This window comes from Bradysia coprophila, chromosome X, assembly GCF_014529535.1.
Source record: "Bradysia coprophila strain Holo2 chromosome X, BU_Bcop_v1, whole genome shotgun sequence".
Classification (NCBI taxonomy): domain Eukaryota; kingdom Metazoa; phylum Arthropoda; class Insecta; order Diptera; family Sciaridae; genus Bradysia; species Bradysia coprophila.
Window position 1 is genome coordinate 530,895 of NC_050737.1, and position 18,267 is coordinate 549,161.

The 18,267-nt window shown below is 37.6% G+C and overlaps 4 protein-coding genes across 7 annotated transcripts in view; 2 read left to right on the forward strand and 2 right to left on the reverse strand.

The window, feature by feature from the left end:
- The window catches only part of LOC119085691 (sodium-coupled monocarboxylate transporter 1-like), a 22,481-nt gene extending 15,857 nt beyond the window's left edge, over positions 1 to 6,624 (forward strand). Inside the window, exons 1-11 of one of the 2 annotated variants that reach the window (XM_037196137.1) lie at positions 1,608 to 1,909; positions 4,257 to 4,302; positions 4,374 to 4,533; positions 4,755 to 4,820; positions 4,888 to 4,939; positions 5,017 to 5,084; positions 5,147 to 5,301; positions 5,366 to 5,615; positions 5,671 to 6,051; positions 6,112 to 6,296; positions 6,359 to 6,624. In XM_037196137.1, coding sequence (XP_037052032.1) covers positions 1,693 to 1,909; positions 4,257 to 4,302; positions 4,374 to 4,533; positions 4,755 to 4,820; positions 4,888 to 4,939; positions 5,017 to 5,084; positions 5,147 to 5,301; positions 5,366 to 5,615; positions 5,671 to 6,051; positions 6,112 to 6,296; positions 6,359 to 6,611 — 1,833 coding nt within the window. In that variant the 5' untranslated portion in view covers positions 1,608 to 1,692 and the 3' untranslated portion in view covers positions 6,612 to 6,624. Of the gene's footprint in view, positions 1 to 1,607; positions 1,910 to 4,256; positions 4,303 to 4,373; positions 4,534 to 4,754; positions 4,821 to 4,887; positions 4,940 to 5,016; positions 5,085 to 5,146; positions 5,302 to 5,365; positions 5,616 to 5,670; positions 6,052 to 6,111; positions 6,297 to 6,358 lie in introns of those variants that run through there. The other variant, XM_037196138.1, reaches the window with a different exon arrangement.
- On the reverse strand, positions 1,495 to 18,169 carry LOC119085695 (probable cytochrome P450 28d1). Of its 2 annotated transcripts, none has more exons than XM_037196143.1 (10): positions 17,828 to 18,169; positions 17,174 to 17,312; positions 16,991 to 17,098; positions 16,581 to 16,685; positions 16,145 to 16,508; positions 15,970 to 16,004; positions 15,773 to 15,908; positions 15,437 to 15,706; positions 15,209 to 15,372; positions 1,495 to 1,553 (listed from the first exon to the last, which is right to left on the reverse strand). In XM_037196143.1, the coding sequence occupies exons 1-10, from the start codon at positions 18,130 to 18,132 to the stop codon at positions 1,539 to 1,541; spliced, it is 1,641 nt and encodes a 546-aa protein (XP_037052038.1). In that variant the 5' UTR covers positions 18,133 to 18,169; the 3' UTR covers positions 1,495 to 1,538. The 2 variants fall into 2 exon arrangements, with proteins under 2 accessions (XP_037052038.1, XP_037052039.1); XM_037196144.1 differs by lacking the exon at positions 17,828 to 18,169 and adding an exon at positions 16,811 to 16,913 and having other exon boundaries at positions 17,174 to 17,311.
- LOC119085696 (probable cytochrome P450 28d1) lies at positions 7,059 to 9,496 on the reverse strand. The gene is made up of 9 exons (XM_037196145.1): positions 9,288 to 9,496; positions 8,850 to 8,988; positions 8,657 to 8,764; positions 8,437 to 8,541; positions 8,011 to 8,374; positions 7,836 to 7,870; positions 7,639 to 7,774; positions 7,303 to 7,572; positions 7,059 to 7,250 (listed from the first exon to the last, which is right to left on the reverse strand). Exons 1-9 carry the CDS (start codon positions 9,470 to 9,472, stop codon positions 7,087 to 7,089), a joined length of 1,506 nt encoding a protein of 501 aa, XP_037052040.1. The 5' UTR covers positions 9,473 to 9,496; the 3' UTR covers positions 7,059 to 7,086.
- On the forward strand, positions 11,748 to 15,170 carry LOC119085694 (sodium-coupled monocarboxylate transporter 1-like). 2 transcript variants are annotated; one of them, XM_037196141.1, is made up of 11 exons: positions 11,748 to 12,366; positions 12,426 to 12,585; positions 12,645 to 12,710; positions 13,040 to 13,091; positions 13,170 to 13,237; positions 13,377 to 13,531; positions 13,598 to 13,847; positions 13,901 to 13,973; positions 14,130 to 14,437; positions 14,664 to 14,845; positions 14,923 to 15,104. In XM_037196141.1, exons 1-11 carry the CDS (start codon positions 12,107 to 12,109, stop codon positions 14,966 to 14,968), a joined length of 1,620 nt encoding a protein of 539 aa, XP_037052036.1. In that variant the 5' UTR covers positions 11,748 to 12,106; the 3' UTR covers positions 14,969 to 15,104. The 2 variants fall into 2 exon arrangements, with proteins under 2 accessions (XP_037052036.1, XP_037052035.1); XM_037196140.1 differs by having other exon boundaries at positions 11,765 to 12,366; positions 14,913 to 15,170.
- Positions 18,170 to 18,267: the final 98 nt, after the last annotated feature.

The following is an 18,267-nucleotide window of genomic DNA, read 5'->3' on the forward strand; positions in this document are numbered from 1 at the left end:
GAATAATTCAAAAATTACACTTCAGTTCTATGTTTTTTATTTATAATGAAATATTATTTTTGTTTTGTTTTTTTTTGTTTACAAAGAAATTACTCTAATTAGTTTTCAGATTTATTCAGATATTTAAAATATCCGTAAGTGGCATCAGTATCAGCATGTGTGTGTTTGTTTTTATGTGGATTAAGAACGAAATTTACGTGGATGTTGTGAATGAGATCGAATGGACGGTGCGGTCTATGAGCTAGCATTTGATTAGAGATTTGAAATCTGTGACTGGTCACTGGAGGCACTCGTGGCTTGGATTTCGAGCAATTGGACTCATCTGAATCAATTTCATCTTCGGACGAGCTGAGCAGCACGTTAGGCTGTTGGAGGTCCTCAATTGTGCTCGTGTGGTGGGATGATTGTGCATGAGGATGAAGTAAAATAAAGGAATGAGAAAATGTGCCTGAAAATGTGTGAGATACAAGTAAACAGGTAACTCGTCGCTGTGGTCAAGAGGTAATTTCCAAAAGACAAAAATTAAATAACATACGCATTTAGTAGCTAGTCCGATCACTTTGTCGAGCGACGGTGATTGTTGTTAGATTAAGTTTCAACATACCTCGAGTAGCGATCCAGCGCTGTTCACGGTAAAGGTAATTTGTTTAAGAGCAACCTTCACTTGGCAAATTTGTAGCCTACATTTGGGCACAAAAATGTTACATTTTTGACGATAATTTTGCCCTCGCATCCTTTTTGGAAAAAGTAAAAACATCGTTTGGTGATGTAACATAAGTCCGAGGAAACTCAAAATTTGTGTCAATTTTCGTGAACTATTGAGTTTTCTCTTACTTAGGTTACATCATCAGAAACTTTTCAATTTTTTATTAAAACCTAACGCATGTCAACACCAAACGATGCTTTTACTTTTTCCAAAGAGGACGCGAGGACAAAATTATCGTCAAAAATGTAACATTTTTGTGCCCAAATGTAGGCTACAAATTTGCCAAATGAAGATTGCTCTTAATATACAATGCACGTTCACGATGAACCGGAGAGTAAAAAGGGGGTCCAAGTGGATAACTCCCACTGTAAGTGGTTCAACGTTCAAACTCTGCTGGGTATGTGCACAGGCACCAGCTCTTGATATGTTACGGTCACGGTCACGGTCAAATGTGCCTTAATAGAAATTTTTTCGCTGAAGATGTAAAAATTGTCATTTCGAGGCGAAGAAGAGGTTAAAAACATATGCTTTAAAGTTTACGCCTTTATGTACTGTTTCGATCGGTGAATTCCTCAGCAACAGAACAAGAGAATTTTACGGTCATGAAATAACAATACGAAAGCACTGGATGATTGTAAAACAGCTAAAAATTATATAAGGACAAAAGAATCAACTACATCAACAAGTTGCACATTTTTGAGAATAGCCATTCACAAACGTTCGTACATAATTTTGTAGAATTTTTTCACCCGGTATGTTGAACCGATTTTTCTTTTCTTCGAATGAAGTATTTTTCAATGACAAATATATACGCGGCACTGGTTGGAACTATTCAGCTGTTAAAACTGAAAACCTGATATATTTAGAAAACATTTATAATTTTGTGGTATTTTTTCTTAAATTGAAAGAAGTTCCAGTCAAACAGTTGACGTCGTTATGTATTGTTCTTCAACTGGAATCGAGACTGCCGCAAAAAAATTTCAAAAATGAACAATAATGTGGATGTGACGGACATTAAATTAAATGTTAAAGATGTGAAAAGTAACTTACAACATTTCGATTGGATTGATTATGGTGTCTTTCTGTTTATGTTGATCAGCTGTGCAGCGGTGGGTGTTTACTTTGGTTTCATCGATAAAAACAGGAAAAGGAGGCTCAGTGCATCAAATGCAACTGAAATTGCACAGGAATATTTGCTGGGCGGTATGTCTATTGTGATAAATACATTTTGCATAATTGCAAGAGTAATTAAACAAATATTTTGTGAATCTTTAGAAATTAATTCTCATACGTACCTAAATGCCTGTACAATATATGTGAAAACCCTATTTGGCTTAAAACCACATAAAATTACCTTTCAAATGATACCCCACACAACCATGTAAGTTTTGTGTACCTCGAAAAATTTCTGTAAGAACAGTGTAAGTCTTTGGTTGAAAACTTTAATTGTACATATTTCAGTGTGGATGAATTTTAAAACCAATAAGTCTCTATTCGGCTCAATAGTACATGTGATTACCTTTCGAATGACACAACACACGACCCTGTACGGCTCATGTAACTGGAGCTTTGTTTTGTAAGTTTTGTAAGAAAATTGCAATTTTTAGGTATTTGCTCACCTTTCACCAGCCATACAAGCTTCAAAGAATTTTTTTGAAAGTGGTTTTGGCTTCTAGGGTCGAAGTCCTTTTTAGATACATATAAAAAATGCGTCCGATTTCGGTAGGCTGTTTTTCAAAAGAATCCCTCATGTTTGATCTTTTGATCACTTATCCTAAAATTCTGAAAAATTCTAAAATTTTGAAAATCCTTCTAAAACACATAGATGTAGACTTTCTACTTCGGTTTTCATAATCACATGAAGAACTATTCCGTTAAACGATGAGTTCTAAAAGAATTCCACTCGCTACGCTTGTGTGCTTTTTTAACTCTGTAACCACTCTGAATATTCTGACTATATCTCAATAGGTATGTCGTCGTTTGTTCGTAAAGTCACGTGCGTCTTGGTTAAGCCTGCCTCAATCAGTGGTTTCTAATTCAAAATTTATATTGATATCTGAGCTCTTAATTGCTCGTCTGAAAATGGTTGATCTGTTTACGTTGTCGATAGTATGAATAACGGAAATATTATGCGAAAGAAATTAATTAAAACATATAAAGTTCAAGTTCCTTATTATCGAGTTAAGGTTTGATTCGCTTTACAGTGCATGGGGGAAGGGAGTCTCGCAAAGTTTGTATCATGATTTACTTGTGATCTTGTGACTCACAACTTTAATTAGACTCGCACGATACGAAGTAAATCGTGAGAGTCTTTATGTTTTGCCCACCATCGTGTAAGTAAGTGAAATAATCGAAAACGGCCTATATCGTAGTGGGCAATTATTATCAGTATGATATTATAAGACGATTGAGCCATGTCCGTCCGTCCGTCCGTCCGTCTGTCTGTCCGTGTGTCGTAACTTTAGAAAAATATGAAAGGACGGTTGAAGCGACACGCTCAAACTATCCAAACTTTTGATCCCGATCTTTTTGACTCTGCCCATCTACAATTATCACTTGAGTCTGGTAAATTGATAGAGGGTGAGCCTTTTCGATCAGAACTGAAAAATTTATAGGTCACAGCGTCTCGCGCAACGACACACATCACTCCATTCAGATTCCCGATCGAATTCACTCTGCCCAACTACCATTCTCACGTATGTCTGATATGTGATAGAGGGTGAGCCTTTTCGATCAGAACTCAAATATTAGTATCTGAAAGTGGCCAGCAGTATGCCTCAACGAAGATGTTCACCGGACGAAGGCTGCGTAAATTGCTGTAAATTTCTGTAATAAATTCAATTACGCAATGTGAGGAAATATTGTGAAATCACATAATGGTGTGATAGTTAACTTTCAATAGTTGACCATCAAATGTCCAACAATCTAGTAGCTAGCGGATCGTACATTTTAATCAGTCGATTCATGACGCTCGTCCAGTTAACAACTCCGCTATAACATTCTCCCTCAAATTGATAGTCAACTATCAATAGTTGATAGTTGAGAGAGAATGTTTTAACGGTGATGTTAACTCGACGAGAGTCACGAATTGACTGACTAAAATGTATGATCCGCTCGTCCAGTTAACATCTCCACTAAAACATTCTCCCTCTATTGATAGTCAACTATCAATAGTTGATAGTTGAGAGAGAATGTTTTAGCGGAGATGTTAACAAGACGAGCGTTACGACTTGATTGATTAAAATGTATGATCCGCTAGCCCTATAGGGCTCGACATTTGACAGTTGAATATTATGTGATTTCACAATTTTACCATAACTTTCGTAATTGAATTTATGTAATAAGGACTACTGCGATTGTGGCGATTGTAATAGCAATTACACTCAACTACGAAATGAGTGGAAATATTGCGAAAAATGTAGTTTAGGAACGTGCGAGTCTATTGCTAACGCGCCTGCCGCGTCAATCTCCTCTTGTTTTAGATTTTATTTTCCTAAAATAAATATTATGATAATTTATTATGTTTAACTATTGCAATTGCCGGCAACAGGAAGACGGATGACGGTTGTTCCCGTAGCTATGTCACTTGTGGCAAGGTAATTACCTGCATCGTTAAAAAATGTAAACAAAATGGGAATTTTACTAAATCTTTTAAGAAACGATTCAGTTGGATATCTGGAATAGCCCTGCTGGGTCTCGTTACTGAAATGTACACGTACGGCACGCAATACCTATTCGTCATTTTTGCACTCATACTTGCTGGCCTTTTGACATCGTACGTCTATATGCCCGTGTTTCATGATCTACGTTTGCAGTCTTGTTTTGAGGTTGGTATTCTAATTTACTTGCACGTTTGCGACAAGCGCCAGCCAAGCCATCCAAATGGAACAAAAATTGCATCGGAGGATGAGGGTTAAAAATTATCGGAACTAATTGTAGTTATGAGCTTAACAAACATTCGCTGAGATTTCCGTTTGATTTGATGGCGCATAAATTTAACTGTTGCACTCACTCGTGACTTCGTTTGTCTTTTTTGTTATACGTTTAGTATTTGGAAAAGAGATTCGATAAGAGAATTCGGCTGTTTGGTTCAGTCCTTTATTCACTACACACGGTACGTGGATTGGAAAGTGATTCTTCGGATAGACAAGTTTAACTGAAAACATCTTTTTTTCGATTAGATCACCTTTCTGCCAGTTGTGATTTATGTACCGGCGCTAGCTTTTAATCAAGGTAAATACATTAAATAAACGTGATTATGCATCTGCAGTGACATCTCGCCACATTAAATATTTTTCATTTCAATTTAGTAACTGGAATAGACATTTACATTATTACACCATTTGTATGCGCCATATGCATTTTCTACACGTTGGTGGTAAGCGAAAATAACAAGCTCCGCATACGAATCGAATCTTAACGAAAAACGACATTTCTCAGGGAGGCATCAAAGCCGTCGTTTGGACAGATTGCATTCAAACATTTATGATGATCGGCACGATGTTAATAGTAATCGGAAAGGGCACTGTTGACGCCAATGGTTTCGGTAATATTTGGAATACCAATTGGGCAGGTGGAAGGCTTGTGTTTCCCGAGTCAGAACGATCAAATGCAAAAGTTCAATCCATCTTCTGACCAAATCTAACTCTATCAATACAGACTTACGTTGGATCCTAAAGAACGGCATTCTACATTGGCGTTGCTTGTCGGAGGAACGACGTTCTTAATTTGCTCTCTCACATTTAATCAGGGTATGGTTCAACGATACCTAGCGTTACCAACGGTTCGCAAGGCCAGATATGCGCTGAGCATATACATTTTCACCACATCGTTACTGATTGCGATTTGCTGCTATGCTGGACTGATCGTTTTTACTTTGTATTCGCAGTGTGATCCGTTGAAGACGAAGGTTTCAGCTTTCAGTTTCCTTTTTTTACCTCTGTTCAACATAATTTGACTTGCAGCTAATCAGTGCACCCGATCAACTGTTACCACTGTTTGTCATGGACTCCTTGGGTGAATATCCTGGTACGGCCGGACTATTCATTGCTGGAATATTTTCTGCAGCTTTAAGCACGTTATCCACGTCCCTAAATTCCATGGCGGCCGTGGTTTTGGAAGATTTCTACAAACCATTTGTTCGAAAGCCGTTGACCGAAAGAGAAACCACCTTTTTGATGAAGGGAGTGGTTTTCCTTGTAGGAATTGTATCGACGACATTGGTATTTGTCGTTGCAAAATTGGGCACTGTATTACAGTTACAAGTGAGCATCGGAGGCATTACGGCCGGTCCAGTTGTTGGTGCATTTACAATGGGAATGTTGATGCCATGGGTAAAACGAAAGGTTGTCTCAATTTGAAAGGAGTAGCATGGACTATTGACACATCTTTTTTTATTGTTATAGGGAGCCTTTTACGGTACCGTTACGGGCCTGATTGGAATGTCTTGGTTGTTGTACAAAGCACAGAGTGATTTAGCTTCTGGTGATTTGACGTTTCCCAAGAAACCGGTCTATACAAATAACTGCAGCTATAGCTTTGCGTCTGACGCATGTTCAAACCAAACGCGCACTGAAATTGCTGATGATGGGTGAGACTCGTGTTTCACTTAAATTTTTCTGCTATTTTCCCTTTTTTCTTACCGCATTTTAGTTCTTTCAAAATTCACCATGTCTCGTACCTATTCTACACAATTATTGGGGCGGCTATCACAATTGTGACCAGCACAATAGTGAGTCTAATTCTAGACAATGGATATGGATCGGATCCCATGCTTTTCAGCCCAATCATTAGAAAATTTATTACGATACCGCAACATATGCCAATTGTTGCGCAAGATCGAAATGAAAAAGATTGCACTGTACACGTTCACACATTTGCATTGCAGGATAACAAAGTACAATAAAGTTGGTGATAGCGTTTAATAGAAGGATTGCAATTTTTGACAGTGGTCCGCTTACAGTCTTATGGCCTTCTATCAAGATAAACCGGGTTCGATTAGACAAAATTATCAAGCATAGAATTTTTGTAGCGAGTGGTTAAGTTTCATAATTTGGGTATTTATGGTGTGTTTGGTAGCTGCATCTATTAATCTACTTTCAGAGATACCAGTTATGCGTCTTGCCTCAGATCAACATACGATATTATTTCCCTCGATTTCTTAAGATCAGTTCAAAAAAAAGAAATAACAAAAACCCACTTCACACTTCAATTAAATCATGTTCGAAATTAAAAAATAGTTCGAAGTTCCCCGTATGCTTTACCAAGTTTGTTTATTGAGAAATCTGTGGTTGAGGAGCGGAACACTTATGCTTTCGAAACAAATTGCTCAATATTTGAAACACAATTGCAATTGTCATGACAGTCCACATCTTCTCTTTTTAGATAGCCTTAAAATTAAGCCACAATCCACCAGTGGGTAGTAGTATAAAGGCCTTGGGATCAAGAACAAGAGGCTCCTGCGTTTTTGGATTTACTGTAACTTCGAAATTTCTTATGATCTCAGCTACAGCTGCCTTTGACTGTGCCAATGCAAATCTCATTCCTTTCAAGAAACATTTTAAGATATTTCCTAAGCTGCGCAGGTGGTAGCTTACCTAAACATTGTCTGGGTCCATCCAAAAAGCCAAGAAAAGCTCCTTTGTCTTTGTATGCCTTCAGTCCACCATTTTCTGGACTGAAACGATCCGGATTGAATGTTTCGGGATCGGAGTAAAGCCGTTCATCATGGTGAATACAGTAAATTGGAATTTGGACGATCGTTCCCTTCTCCACGGGGATGATATTACCCTTGTAGTCAGTTAGCTCCGTTGCACTGGTGCACACTTTCGAAGATATTCCAAGTGGCGGATTTTTACGCAGTGTTTCTGACCAGAAAAATATTTGATTTCAATATCTTTACACTTGGTCCTAACATTTCCTCGGCATCTTACCGTGGAAAGCCTGATCCATGTATGGCATATCATTTAACACATCCAGATCGATGCGTCCATTTTCACCGATGTTGTCATTGATCTCTTTTCGTAATTTGTCTTGAGTTGATTTATTTGCTGCCAGATAGTACAACATCTGAAAGTGGAAAGTGTGGGCTATGGCAGCGAATTTTCAAAGGTAAAGCAAAGTTCATTACATGTGCAATTGCAATGCTGGACGTTTCGAACCCGTCTGAAAGGGATGCATCCAGTTAGATTGATATTTTCGAAGATATAAAAAACGATCTGATCTTCCAAAATGATATCATGCTTCTCCTCTTCTTTCAACTTTTCGAAGTCATCAATTCGGAAGATCCAATCAGGAGATCTCACCTAAAAAGAATGTGATAGTGTGTGCCACCACTTCAATATCTGGCAAATTCTTCTTCTTCTTAAGCTGCAACAAATAGTTCAGATAATCGTCCCGTTCGATTTTTTGATCTTCTCGCAATTTGATTGCATCCGCCATAAGTTTCACGAAAAAGTCTTGTGTTCGCTTTTTCACAAACGGCATTCGATAGAAGTTCGTAATGAATGGAAACATTTTAATCAGCAAGAAGTAAAGAATGAATTGGAGATTCGGTTCAATTATGCTCGAACCCACTTTACGGATGACAGATTCTTCGTCAGAAAATGCTTTCGAATCGACGCCATAGATGCAACTCGATACAACGTCGGTTGTGTATCTGGTAGACAACTAAAAGCAATCGATAAAATCATTTTGAATAATGGGGACTCTCGCTGGAAATCGTTTGGCACCTCTTTTGAATCGAATCCGTCTGGATGCTGCTTCTTGATTTCTTGGTGGATGAATTTGGTCATTTTTGTACAAACATCATCGATAGCTGGGTACATAGCCTTCAGCTGTAAAGTGTTGCAGTGTAGAAAATTATCGAATTAACAAAAACAAATTATTTGTTGTTATCAAACACCACGACTCAACAACAAACGTAAACACCTAAAACCGTCATCATCTTACTTTGCTGTGAGTAAATGCCGGTGTAATTTCGGCTCGTTTCTCCTTCCACTCCGAACCGGCAAGCATAAATGGATTTCGGCCGAATATTGGATCGATTTCTTTATCGGTCTGAGTAAAAACAACGTTGTTATCAGTACAATACTTTAATCCACCGAAAGCTGGTGGATTGAATGGTGAAATAGAAAATAATTACAAGTGATGCAAATTCGTTGTCATGGAAATTTTTGAAATCTTTCACCAAAATGTCTTTAACTGCCAAATTGTCCAGAATCATTAGTTGTGGAGCACGCCCAGACATAACGCCGACAAATGGAGTTTTGTCACGGTATTGTCTAATGCAAAAAAAAACAAAACAAAAATGTTATTAGATTTCATTTTCATGTTAAACAATAACCTTAATAAAGGACAAGTGACGTGAAGTTGTCGACCCGAGCCGAAGTTGAGGACAATAATCACTAAAGCAATTTTTATTATTTGCCGAATACTCAAAGCCCTGAGGTATCGAAGGGGCACCTACTTATCGATGTTTATTTACAGTAAACAAGTTTTAGTGCAAGTGAGCATCCCTCGAATTTTACCTCACAGCGTTGAGTAAATGATACGATGTGAGATGAAGAAATAATCGACGTACTTGTAGAAAGCCATTTGTTCGTAGCAAATGTTTAACTGTTGCATAAACGATTTCGGAAACGAGCCGAATATCGGATATGCTTTTGCACTCAGAACATTACGATTTTTCCAGTACTGGAAATTCCACACCAAATACAAATAAATCAGAACGAACACACCCGATATTTGCAATAGTAACATCAACATTTTGTTTTTATTTTTCAAAAATTTATCGTTCGTTCGATTCGATTATACGAATTTAAAAGGCACAACAAATAAAGAACGTCTATAAACCGCCGCATTCGATTTTGTGATGTCTGATTTAATTGAAAGCTCAATATATACAGGTGGTATGTACAGGTTCAATAATAATACTTATGTGTTATACCTATTACCTATACATGTGGGTTCGCATACATATTTGCCTCGATTGAAGTTTTTACGAATTTTTCATCATAATGTCGAAATTTTATTTGCTTCCAAGCTACAGTCTAATATAACAAATATAATTTCGTTGGGTAGATTAAAATGGAATTCCGTCCAGTGACGAAACAATGGAGTACACAAAAAATGATATATTATGATGATGGTGATGAAGATGATGACGCAAGTTTTGTTTACTTATCATATTTCAATTTTTACTCTTACACCTGTTAAAAAATGTAATATTTATCAGTCACAACACGGCAGAGTAAAGTAAACCATCAGGCAAGAACAGTCGAATTGACGAGGGACCTAAAGCTATAAGTGGGCCTTTGATTTTGATGCAAAACGCTTTCTAATACAAATGCACAAACCGAATACGTAAACGATTGTAACTGGATTTAGTTCCCTTCTTTTAATGTATTTTCGTCCTCTGTTCCTGCCTGGTTTACTTTACTCCGCCCAGGTCACAAACGACAAACATTTTGTTAAGTTGAGTAAACGAAGAACCAACAGAACCCTAAGTTTAAATAAGCCCATTCCAAAAGAGTTGCTATTAACTTGAGAATTGCTAAGCTACACCATCTACTGCTGTTAGTAGAATAACGCGTATGCCCAAATTGACTCTTTCCCCCGAAAAATTTGAATGCCCATGTTAGGCTCGAGCTGCAAACACCACACTTGTAGAAAAAAAATCAAGAGAATGCACTCTCTAATATGCATAGCACAATAGTAAAATACGCACTGAAACTGAAGTGGATTTTTTAGGATAACGTTCTAAGTGGAAACTTGAAATTGTTTGTATTATGTTTTAACTTATACAACGCAAACATGTCGTGCTGTAACCTAAGGCATATCTCGACAGTTTTCTAACTGTTTTTTTCGGTTTTGTGCTATGCTCATGCTCAAGTGGTGATACCTCTTAAAGCTGAAATTTATAATATTTGTCTATAACTGTAGGTAAAAAGAAAGAAAGTTACTATCGGATTAAGTGCCTGATTTGATTCGACTTTTAATCTGTTAGAAACGGTTAACCATCCTTTATCAACAACGACGACGATAGTAGATAAACCATTGTAAATGATATAAGGGAGTAGCGGTCAATAAATAATTTACAATTTTATGTCTGTTTGACGTCAGATCTGTAATTGGTCGATATGACATGGAAATGGTTGCCGTGATTGCACAGACATACAGTGATATCGTTTCCATAAAGTATGTATGTTGCTATTAAACAAAAGCAAAGCTAACTGCATCAGCCTGAGATGAAGCAGAAGCTAGTCAAGTCAACTAAATTTAAAAAAGAATATTTTTTTGATACTGCTCACAACGAAATACTTGAGTCTGTCGGCCACTGACTGACGCCTCGTTAGAACAAGCTTCATAAGCTAGTCCTAAAAATTCCACTTTTCACGACTCACTTTGAGTAGCCGAATTAGTTCAAATCATAATATAATGAGCATATATCGCGGTAATCTTTTCATCTAAAGAAGATTAAAGCGAATTTAATAAAGGCCAGGTTAATGCGCCTTAACCTGGCCTTAATAGATGGTTCTACCAAATCTATAGCAACACAAGTTTTCAGAATTATTTCTTTGTTTAATCGTGATCTATCGGCTGATGCACTTCGTACGCTTCACCACATTATGCAACTGCAACTAAAAGATATAGTGTACGCTATCTAAACTTAAGTCTATTTACTTTCGTTTCTCAAGTTTCATCACTATCGTAAATCGTTTTCTTAAACGTCTAGATTACCTGAAGAATTAGGGCTGCCATGCCATGCATACATATAAGTCAATGAATGAGAATTTTGTAGTATTTGATCAAAAAAGAAAAAATGGTTTTTTCATTCAGTCACTTTCAAGACTGTCATTTTGCTGACTAGAATTCCCCTATTTTTTATTCGCCGCCAATATTCAGGCAACCATGCATCAAGGAACCATGAAACGCGTGATATTCAGTAAATCAATCTGTTTGTTTTTAATTAATTCATTGTCTATTGTTCGCCAGATAAAAAGAATTTTATGTACAAAAAAAGGTCAGTCAATTTGCTCTCCGGTTTTGTTTGAAATAATTCTGTCTTTATCAGGCACAAGATGTTGATTTAACGATCAATGTAAGCTGTAGCGGATTTGTGTACATTTTTTGTATTGTATTGTAGCTGTATAATGTAGAGTAGATAGGTGAACTGAAAAAGCAAATCACTTGAATTGTTTATATGGGTCCCCTCATAAATTTACATTTCATTCTGATTCGGATTTTATACCACAACCGACATTGTTGTTCGGACGGGACTACCGTGCAAGTTCGAAGTGTTCGTTGATGCTGTGTTAACAGCAGATATTCAATAACATTCATTCAATTAGTGAAAAACGGGAATTTTCAATTAATTTTTCAACTTCCGGTCACATCAAAATGAGGGACATCGATCAGAAAATTGACATAAATGATATGAATAAATCACTTCAGTTATTCGGTTGGGTGGACTATATTGTATTTCTGTTGATGTTGATAGCTTGTGCCCTCGTCGGTGTGTATTATGGCTTTATCGAAAGAAAATTTAAAAAGAAAACAATGTGTGGTGAAGGCAATGGGTCAGAAGATGTTGCCCAGGAGTATTTAATGGGTGGCAGACAAATGGCTGTTATACCAGTCTCTCTATCATTGGTAGCGAGGTAATGAAAACCGTTTGAAACATTTTCTTCTTAATCCACGGATTACTCGAATTTCACAGTTGGATTTCGGGCATTTCTTTGCTTGGTTTGGCAACGGAAATGTATTTGTATGGGACCTCATACGCTTTCGTATTGATTACATTGGTCATTTCTGCCATTTTCTTTGGGATTATTTATTTGCCTGTGTTTTATAACTTGCAATTGACGAGCCTAAGTGAAGTAAAAAAAAATGTTAGAAAAGTTAATGCGGCCAAAAATGATTTTTCCCTTTTAAATAGTACCTAGAAATGCGATTCGACAAACGTATGAGGATTTTAGGTTCAATTTTGTATATAATTGGAGCGGTAAGTACAAGCTTATCTAATTTACTATTTCAATTAATTGTCGGAGAAAGTTTTGTTACTGCCTGCCCCTGCATGCTACAGTTGACGTCAGTAAAATTGAGATATGAATTTGTTCCACTCATACAAACAAAAGTGGTTATACATCTGGGTAGAACAGACACATGCACGGCCGTGGTAGTGATAACACCATATGAGTAAATTTGTTGTATGAGTTGACCAGCTGAAAAACAGCTGGAGCAAATTCATGTCTAAATTTCGCTGACGTCGCCTGTACCGTCAATTTTTTTTCGAACACAGAAAGGAAAGTGAAAAGTGGTTTTATGTTTCAGTTAGCATACCTGCCTGTTGTAATATATGTACCTGCGTTGGCATTCAATCAAGGTAGGTTTGCTACGACACAGTTCTTCAATTAGTTTATCTGATACCCAACAAATGTAACACATTTCCTTATCATTTCAGTGACTGGCGTCAACATACACATAGTCACCCCGTTCGTGTGTGTGATTTGCATATTTTATACTCTAGTTGTAAGCTCACTTACCCCGATACAAAATCCATAAAAGATCTGCGAAATTTTTGTAGTTCAAAACTGAGAGTAAAATAAGACAAGTCTTTTATGGAAAGCCGCAGCCGATGAGATATTTTAAACAAAAAAAAACATTTCAGGGTGGAATTAAAGCTGTCGTATGCACAGATTGCATTCAAACGGTGGTGATGATTGGATCGATGCTGTTGATAATTGTTAAAGGTACCATTGATATGGGCGGATTCCAAACCGTATGGTCGCGAAATTTAGAAGGTGAACGATTAGATTTTCCAGAGTAATATTACCTATACGGCCACAATGCGTGACGATGTAAATTGATTGGTGAGTGGTTGTTCCACAGATTAACATTGGACTTAAAAGTTAGACACTCGGTGCTGTCGTTACTGGCCGGTGGAGTGCCTTATTATATTACAACCTGCTTCATTGGACAGTCTATGACCCAACGGTATCTGTCGTTGCCGACTTTGAGGAAAGCTAATTACGCGCTGGTCATTTTTGCTATAGTGCTTGCTACCATAATGGCGATATGTTGTTACAGCGGGATGCTTGTATACGCTTTGTACCGTGGCTGTGATCCTCTGAAAACAAAGGTTGTTTCAATAGATCTTATTCCGGTGTGGATTTTGTAGCGATTTATTTTCAGTTGATCAACGCGCCAGATCAACTACTGCCCCTGCTTGTGATGAATTTACTTGGTAGTTTTCCAGGTTTGCCAGGTGAAATACTTTACATTAAACATCTCTAATTACTTATGTAAAAATGAGGGTGGTTGGGTGGGTGGTTTTTAGTTTTTTTCGTTGATGTGTCGGAAAACACCTTGTGTATAACCCGAAAAAGGGGAAGGTTCTCATCTGTACAAAATATCATTATAGGTCTCTTCGTTGCTGGGATTTTCAGCGCTTCGCTAAGTAGTCTATCAACATTTCTCAATTCAATGGCCGCTATCGTGTTGGAGGACTTCTACAAACCATTTGCTAGTCGGCCGCTTAGCGAAAAACAAACCAGCTACTTGATGAGAAGCGTTGTTTTTTGTACGGGTGTTATAGCGCTAGCTTTAGTTTTCGTTGTTGAAAAGCTGGGCACTGTGCTGCAATTGTCGATGAGTCTCACTGGAATGGTCTCCGGTCCCACATTTGGTATGTTCACAATGGGGTTGTTGTGTCCTTGGGTGCACAAGAGAGTGAGTTTGCATTGATCTACTATAAACGTGCTTTAATACTCGTTTCGATCCTACGAAATGAAGTGAACAATTTACCCAGAGCTAGAAACCGCCTGAAGTAGTTGCAAAAGTCGTAACGGGAAAATTTTCTTGAGCATTTTTCGCAATAACTTTCACAACTACTTCAAAAGACTAGAGTTGCAACAATCTGCTACCATGGTTATTGCAGTTGCATATTGTTTCTTAGGGAGCATTTACAGGAGCTATTGCGGGTATATTATCAATGATATGGGTATTGGCTAACGCTCAAAGTGACATTGCGACAGGAGAACTTACCTTTACAAAGAAACCATTAACTACCGACGAATGCGAATATGATTTTACGAATATGCTAGCGAATTCAACGACATCATCCAACGACACTAACAGGTGGGAATGGATAACATTATTTCTTCAGTAGGTGGGACATTAATGACCGATGTCATTCTTACGACAGTTCGTTCCAGATCCATCACATTTCCTACTTATTTTATACGATTTTTGGTGCCCTGATAACAATGACTGTGGGAAGTGCGGTCAGTTTGTTGTGTGAAGAAAAAATTGAATGTGACATGGATACGACGCTGTTTTCGCCATTTGTCCGGAAATTTATCAATTCAAAGAAAATGTTAAGCATACGACCTGATGTGAAGGAGAAAAGTTGTGTCATTCATGCCTTCGAAACAAATGACACTCAATTTTGAAAATAGAAAGCGAAACCGATTTTATTTTTAGCGACAGCCGCACACCTTATAACAGAGACTTAAAATTGAGCCACAATCCACCAACGGGTAGAAGCAGAAATCCTTTAGGGTCAAGTACAAGAGGCTCCTGCGTTTTTGGATTTACTGTAACTTCGAAATTTCTTATGATCTCAGCTACAGCTGCCTTTGACTGTGCCAATGCAAATCTCATTCCTATGAAGAAACGTAATTTTCAATTGGAATTGATTTTTTCTAAGTTACGCAGGTGGTAGCTTACCTAAACACTGTCTGGGTCCATCTAAAAAGCCAAGAAAAGCTCCTTTATCTTTGTAAGCCTTCAGTCCACCATTTTCTGGACTGAAGCGATCCGGATTGAATGTGTCGGGATCGGAATAAATCCGTTCATCGTGGTGAATACAGTAAATTGGAATTTGGACAATCGTTCCCTTCTCGACGGGGATGATATTACCATCGTAGTCGGTTAGCTCCGTTGCACTGGTGCACACTTTCGAAGATATTCCAGCAGGTGGATTCTTACGTAGTGTTTCTGACCAGAAAAATATTTGATTTCAGTTTCTCTTTCGACGTGGTACACATTTTCTTGGAATCTTACCGTGGAAAGCCTGATCCATGTACGGCATATCATTTAACACATCCAGATCGATGCGTCCATTTTCACCGATATTGTCATTGATCTCTTTTCGTAATTTGTCTTGAGTTGATTTATTTGCTGCCAGATAGTACAACATCTGAAAGTGGAAAGTTTGGGCTATGGCAGCGAATTTTCAAGGGTAAAGCAAAGTTCATTACATGTGCAATTGCAATGCTGGACGTTTCGAAACCGTCTGAAAGGGATGCATCCAGTTAGATTGATATTTTCGAAGATATAAAAAACGATCTGATCTTCCAAAATGATATCATGCTTCTCCTCTTCTTTCAACTTTTCGAAGTCATCATTTCGGAAGATCCAATCAGGAGATCTCACCTAAAAAGAAGGTTATAGTGTGTGCCACCACTTCAATATCTGGCAAATTCTTCTTCTTCTTAAGCTGCAACAAATAATTCAGATAATCGTCCCGTTCGATTTTTTGATCTTCTCGCAGTTTGATTGCATCCGCCATCAATTTCATGAAAAAGTCTTGTGTTTCCTTCTTCACGAACGCCATGCGATAGATTTTTGTAATGAATGGGAACATTTGAATCAGCAAGAAGTAGATGATAAATTTAATATTTGGCTCGAATATGGTCGAGCCCACTTTGCGGATGACAGATTCTTCATCAGAAAATGCTTTCGAATCGACGCCGTAGATGCAACTCGATACAACATCAGTCGTGTACTTGGCAGCCAACTAAAATTAGTCATTTTGCAACAATTAGCTCATTTAGAACTCTCTCTGTGCTGGAACTGAGTCGTTTAGCACCTCTTTTGCATCGATTCCATCAGGATGCTGCTTCTTGATTTCTTGGTGGATGAATTTTGTCATTTTCGTGCAAACATCATCGATAACCGGGTACATAGCCTTCAGCTGTAAAGTGTTGCAGTGTAGAAAATTTAATAAATTCACAAAAAAAGAGAAAAGAATTAAGAGATGGTAAGTAGAATGGAAGTAATTTAATCCATAGATGAAGCTGAAATAGTTGAAAATCTCACCTGTATCAGGTAACCTACAATAGCCGCAACAGCTGTAGCACTCCACATACAGAACAATAGATACCCGGAGACAAAGTTACCTGCTACAAGTGAGTAGTCAACTCTTTGTAAGTATAAAAAGCAGTAAAAACCGGAAGTGAAGTAACAAAAAAAGTACACCCAAAACCGTCATCATCTTACTTTGCTGTGAGTAAATGCTGGTGTAATTTCGGCTCGTTTCTCCTTCCATTCCTCTCCGGCAAGCATAAATGGATTCCGAGCAAATATCGGATCGCTTTCTTTATCGGTCTGAATAAAGAATCAGTTATCAGTTATATTAATCCGTCTGCTGGCGGATTGAAAGGTGAAATAGATAATAATTACAAGTGAAGCCACTTCGTTGTCATGGAAATTTTTAAAATCTTTCACTAGAATGTCTTTGGCTGTTGAACTGTCGAGGATCAAAAGTTGTGGGGTACGGCCGGACATAATACCGATGAATGGAGATTTAGCACGGTATTGCCTAATTAAACAAAAATTAGTAGATTTCATGTTCATGCAACGTAGTATACATTATAAAAGGCAAATGAAGTGAAATCTGTGAAATTTTGGACCCGAGCCGACGGCAAGGACAACACCAGGCGCAAATTTCACCATAAACAAAAGCTGTTCATTTTACTAAAAAAGCTGAGAAACTTTATCAATGGGTACCAACTTGTCGAAGATCTACAATTACTTTAACAACTCAATGTGTGGGCGTGTGGCTCTTCAACTTCTTCTGGCCTTCGGCTCGGGCTATGAACTTCCCACTGGCCAAAATAAAAATTTTGAAGCAGGTAGGTAATGTACTATTGTTTAACCGTGGGATATATTCCTCTCCTTCGGCTCGAAACACAACTTTCCCACACGCCTCAACAAGGAAATGTCGCAGCGAGGTAGTATTTAATGTACTATTATTACAAGTGAGTACCCCAACTTTTATCTCGCATTGTTGAGTAAATGAAATTACGTAAAAAGAAGCAATATAAATCGACGTACTTGAACACAACCATTTGTTCGTAGCAAATGTTTAATTGTTGCATAAACGATTTCGGAAACGAACCGAATATCGGATATGCTTTTGCACTCAGAACATTACGATTTTTCCAGTACTGAAAATTCCACACCAAATACAAATAAATCAGAACGAACACACCCGATATTTGGAATAGTAACATCCACATTTTGTTTTTCTTTTCGTTTTCAAAATATAAATTTTTCCTTTGACTTGATTCGACTTTAAGAATTGAAACGCACAATAAATAATAATAAAAAAAACAGCGAACGTCTATAAACAACCGCATTCGATTTTCTAGTGTTTGATTTTATTCAAAGCTGATTTATACAGGTACAGATCCAACCATATTACTTATGTGTATTATATACAGTGTGGGTTCGCATACATTTGCTCGTTTGAAGTTGATCTATTTTTACGACCT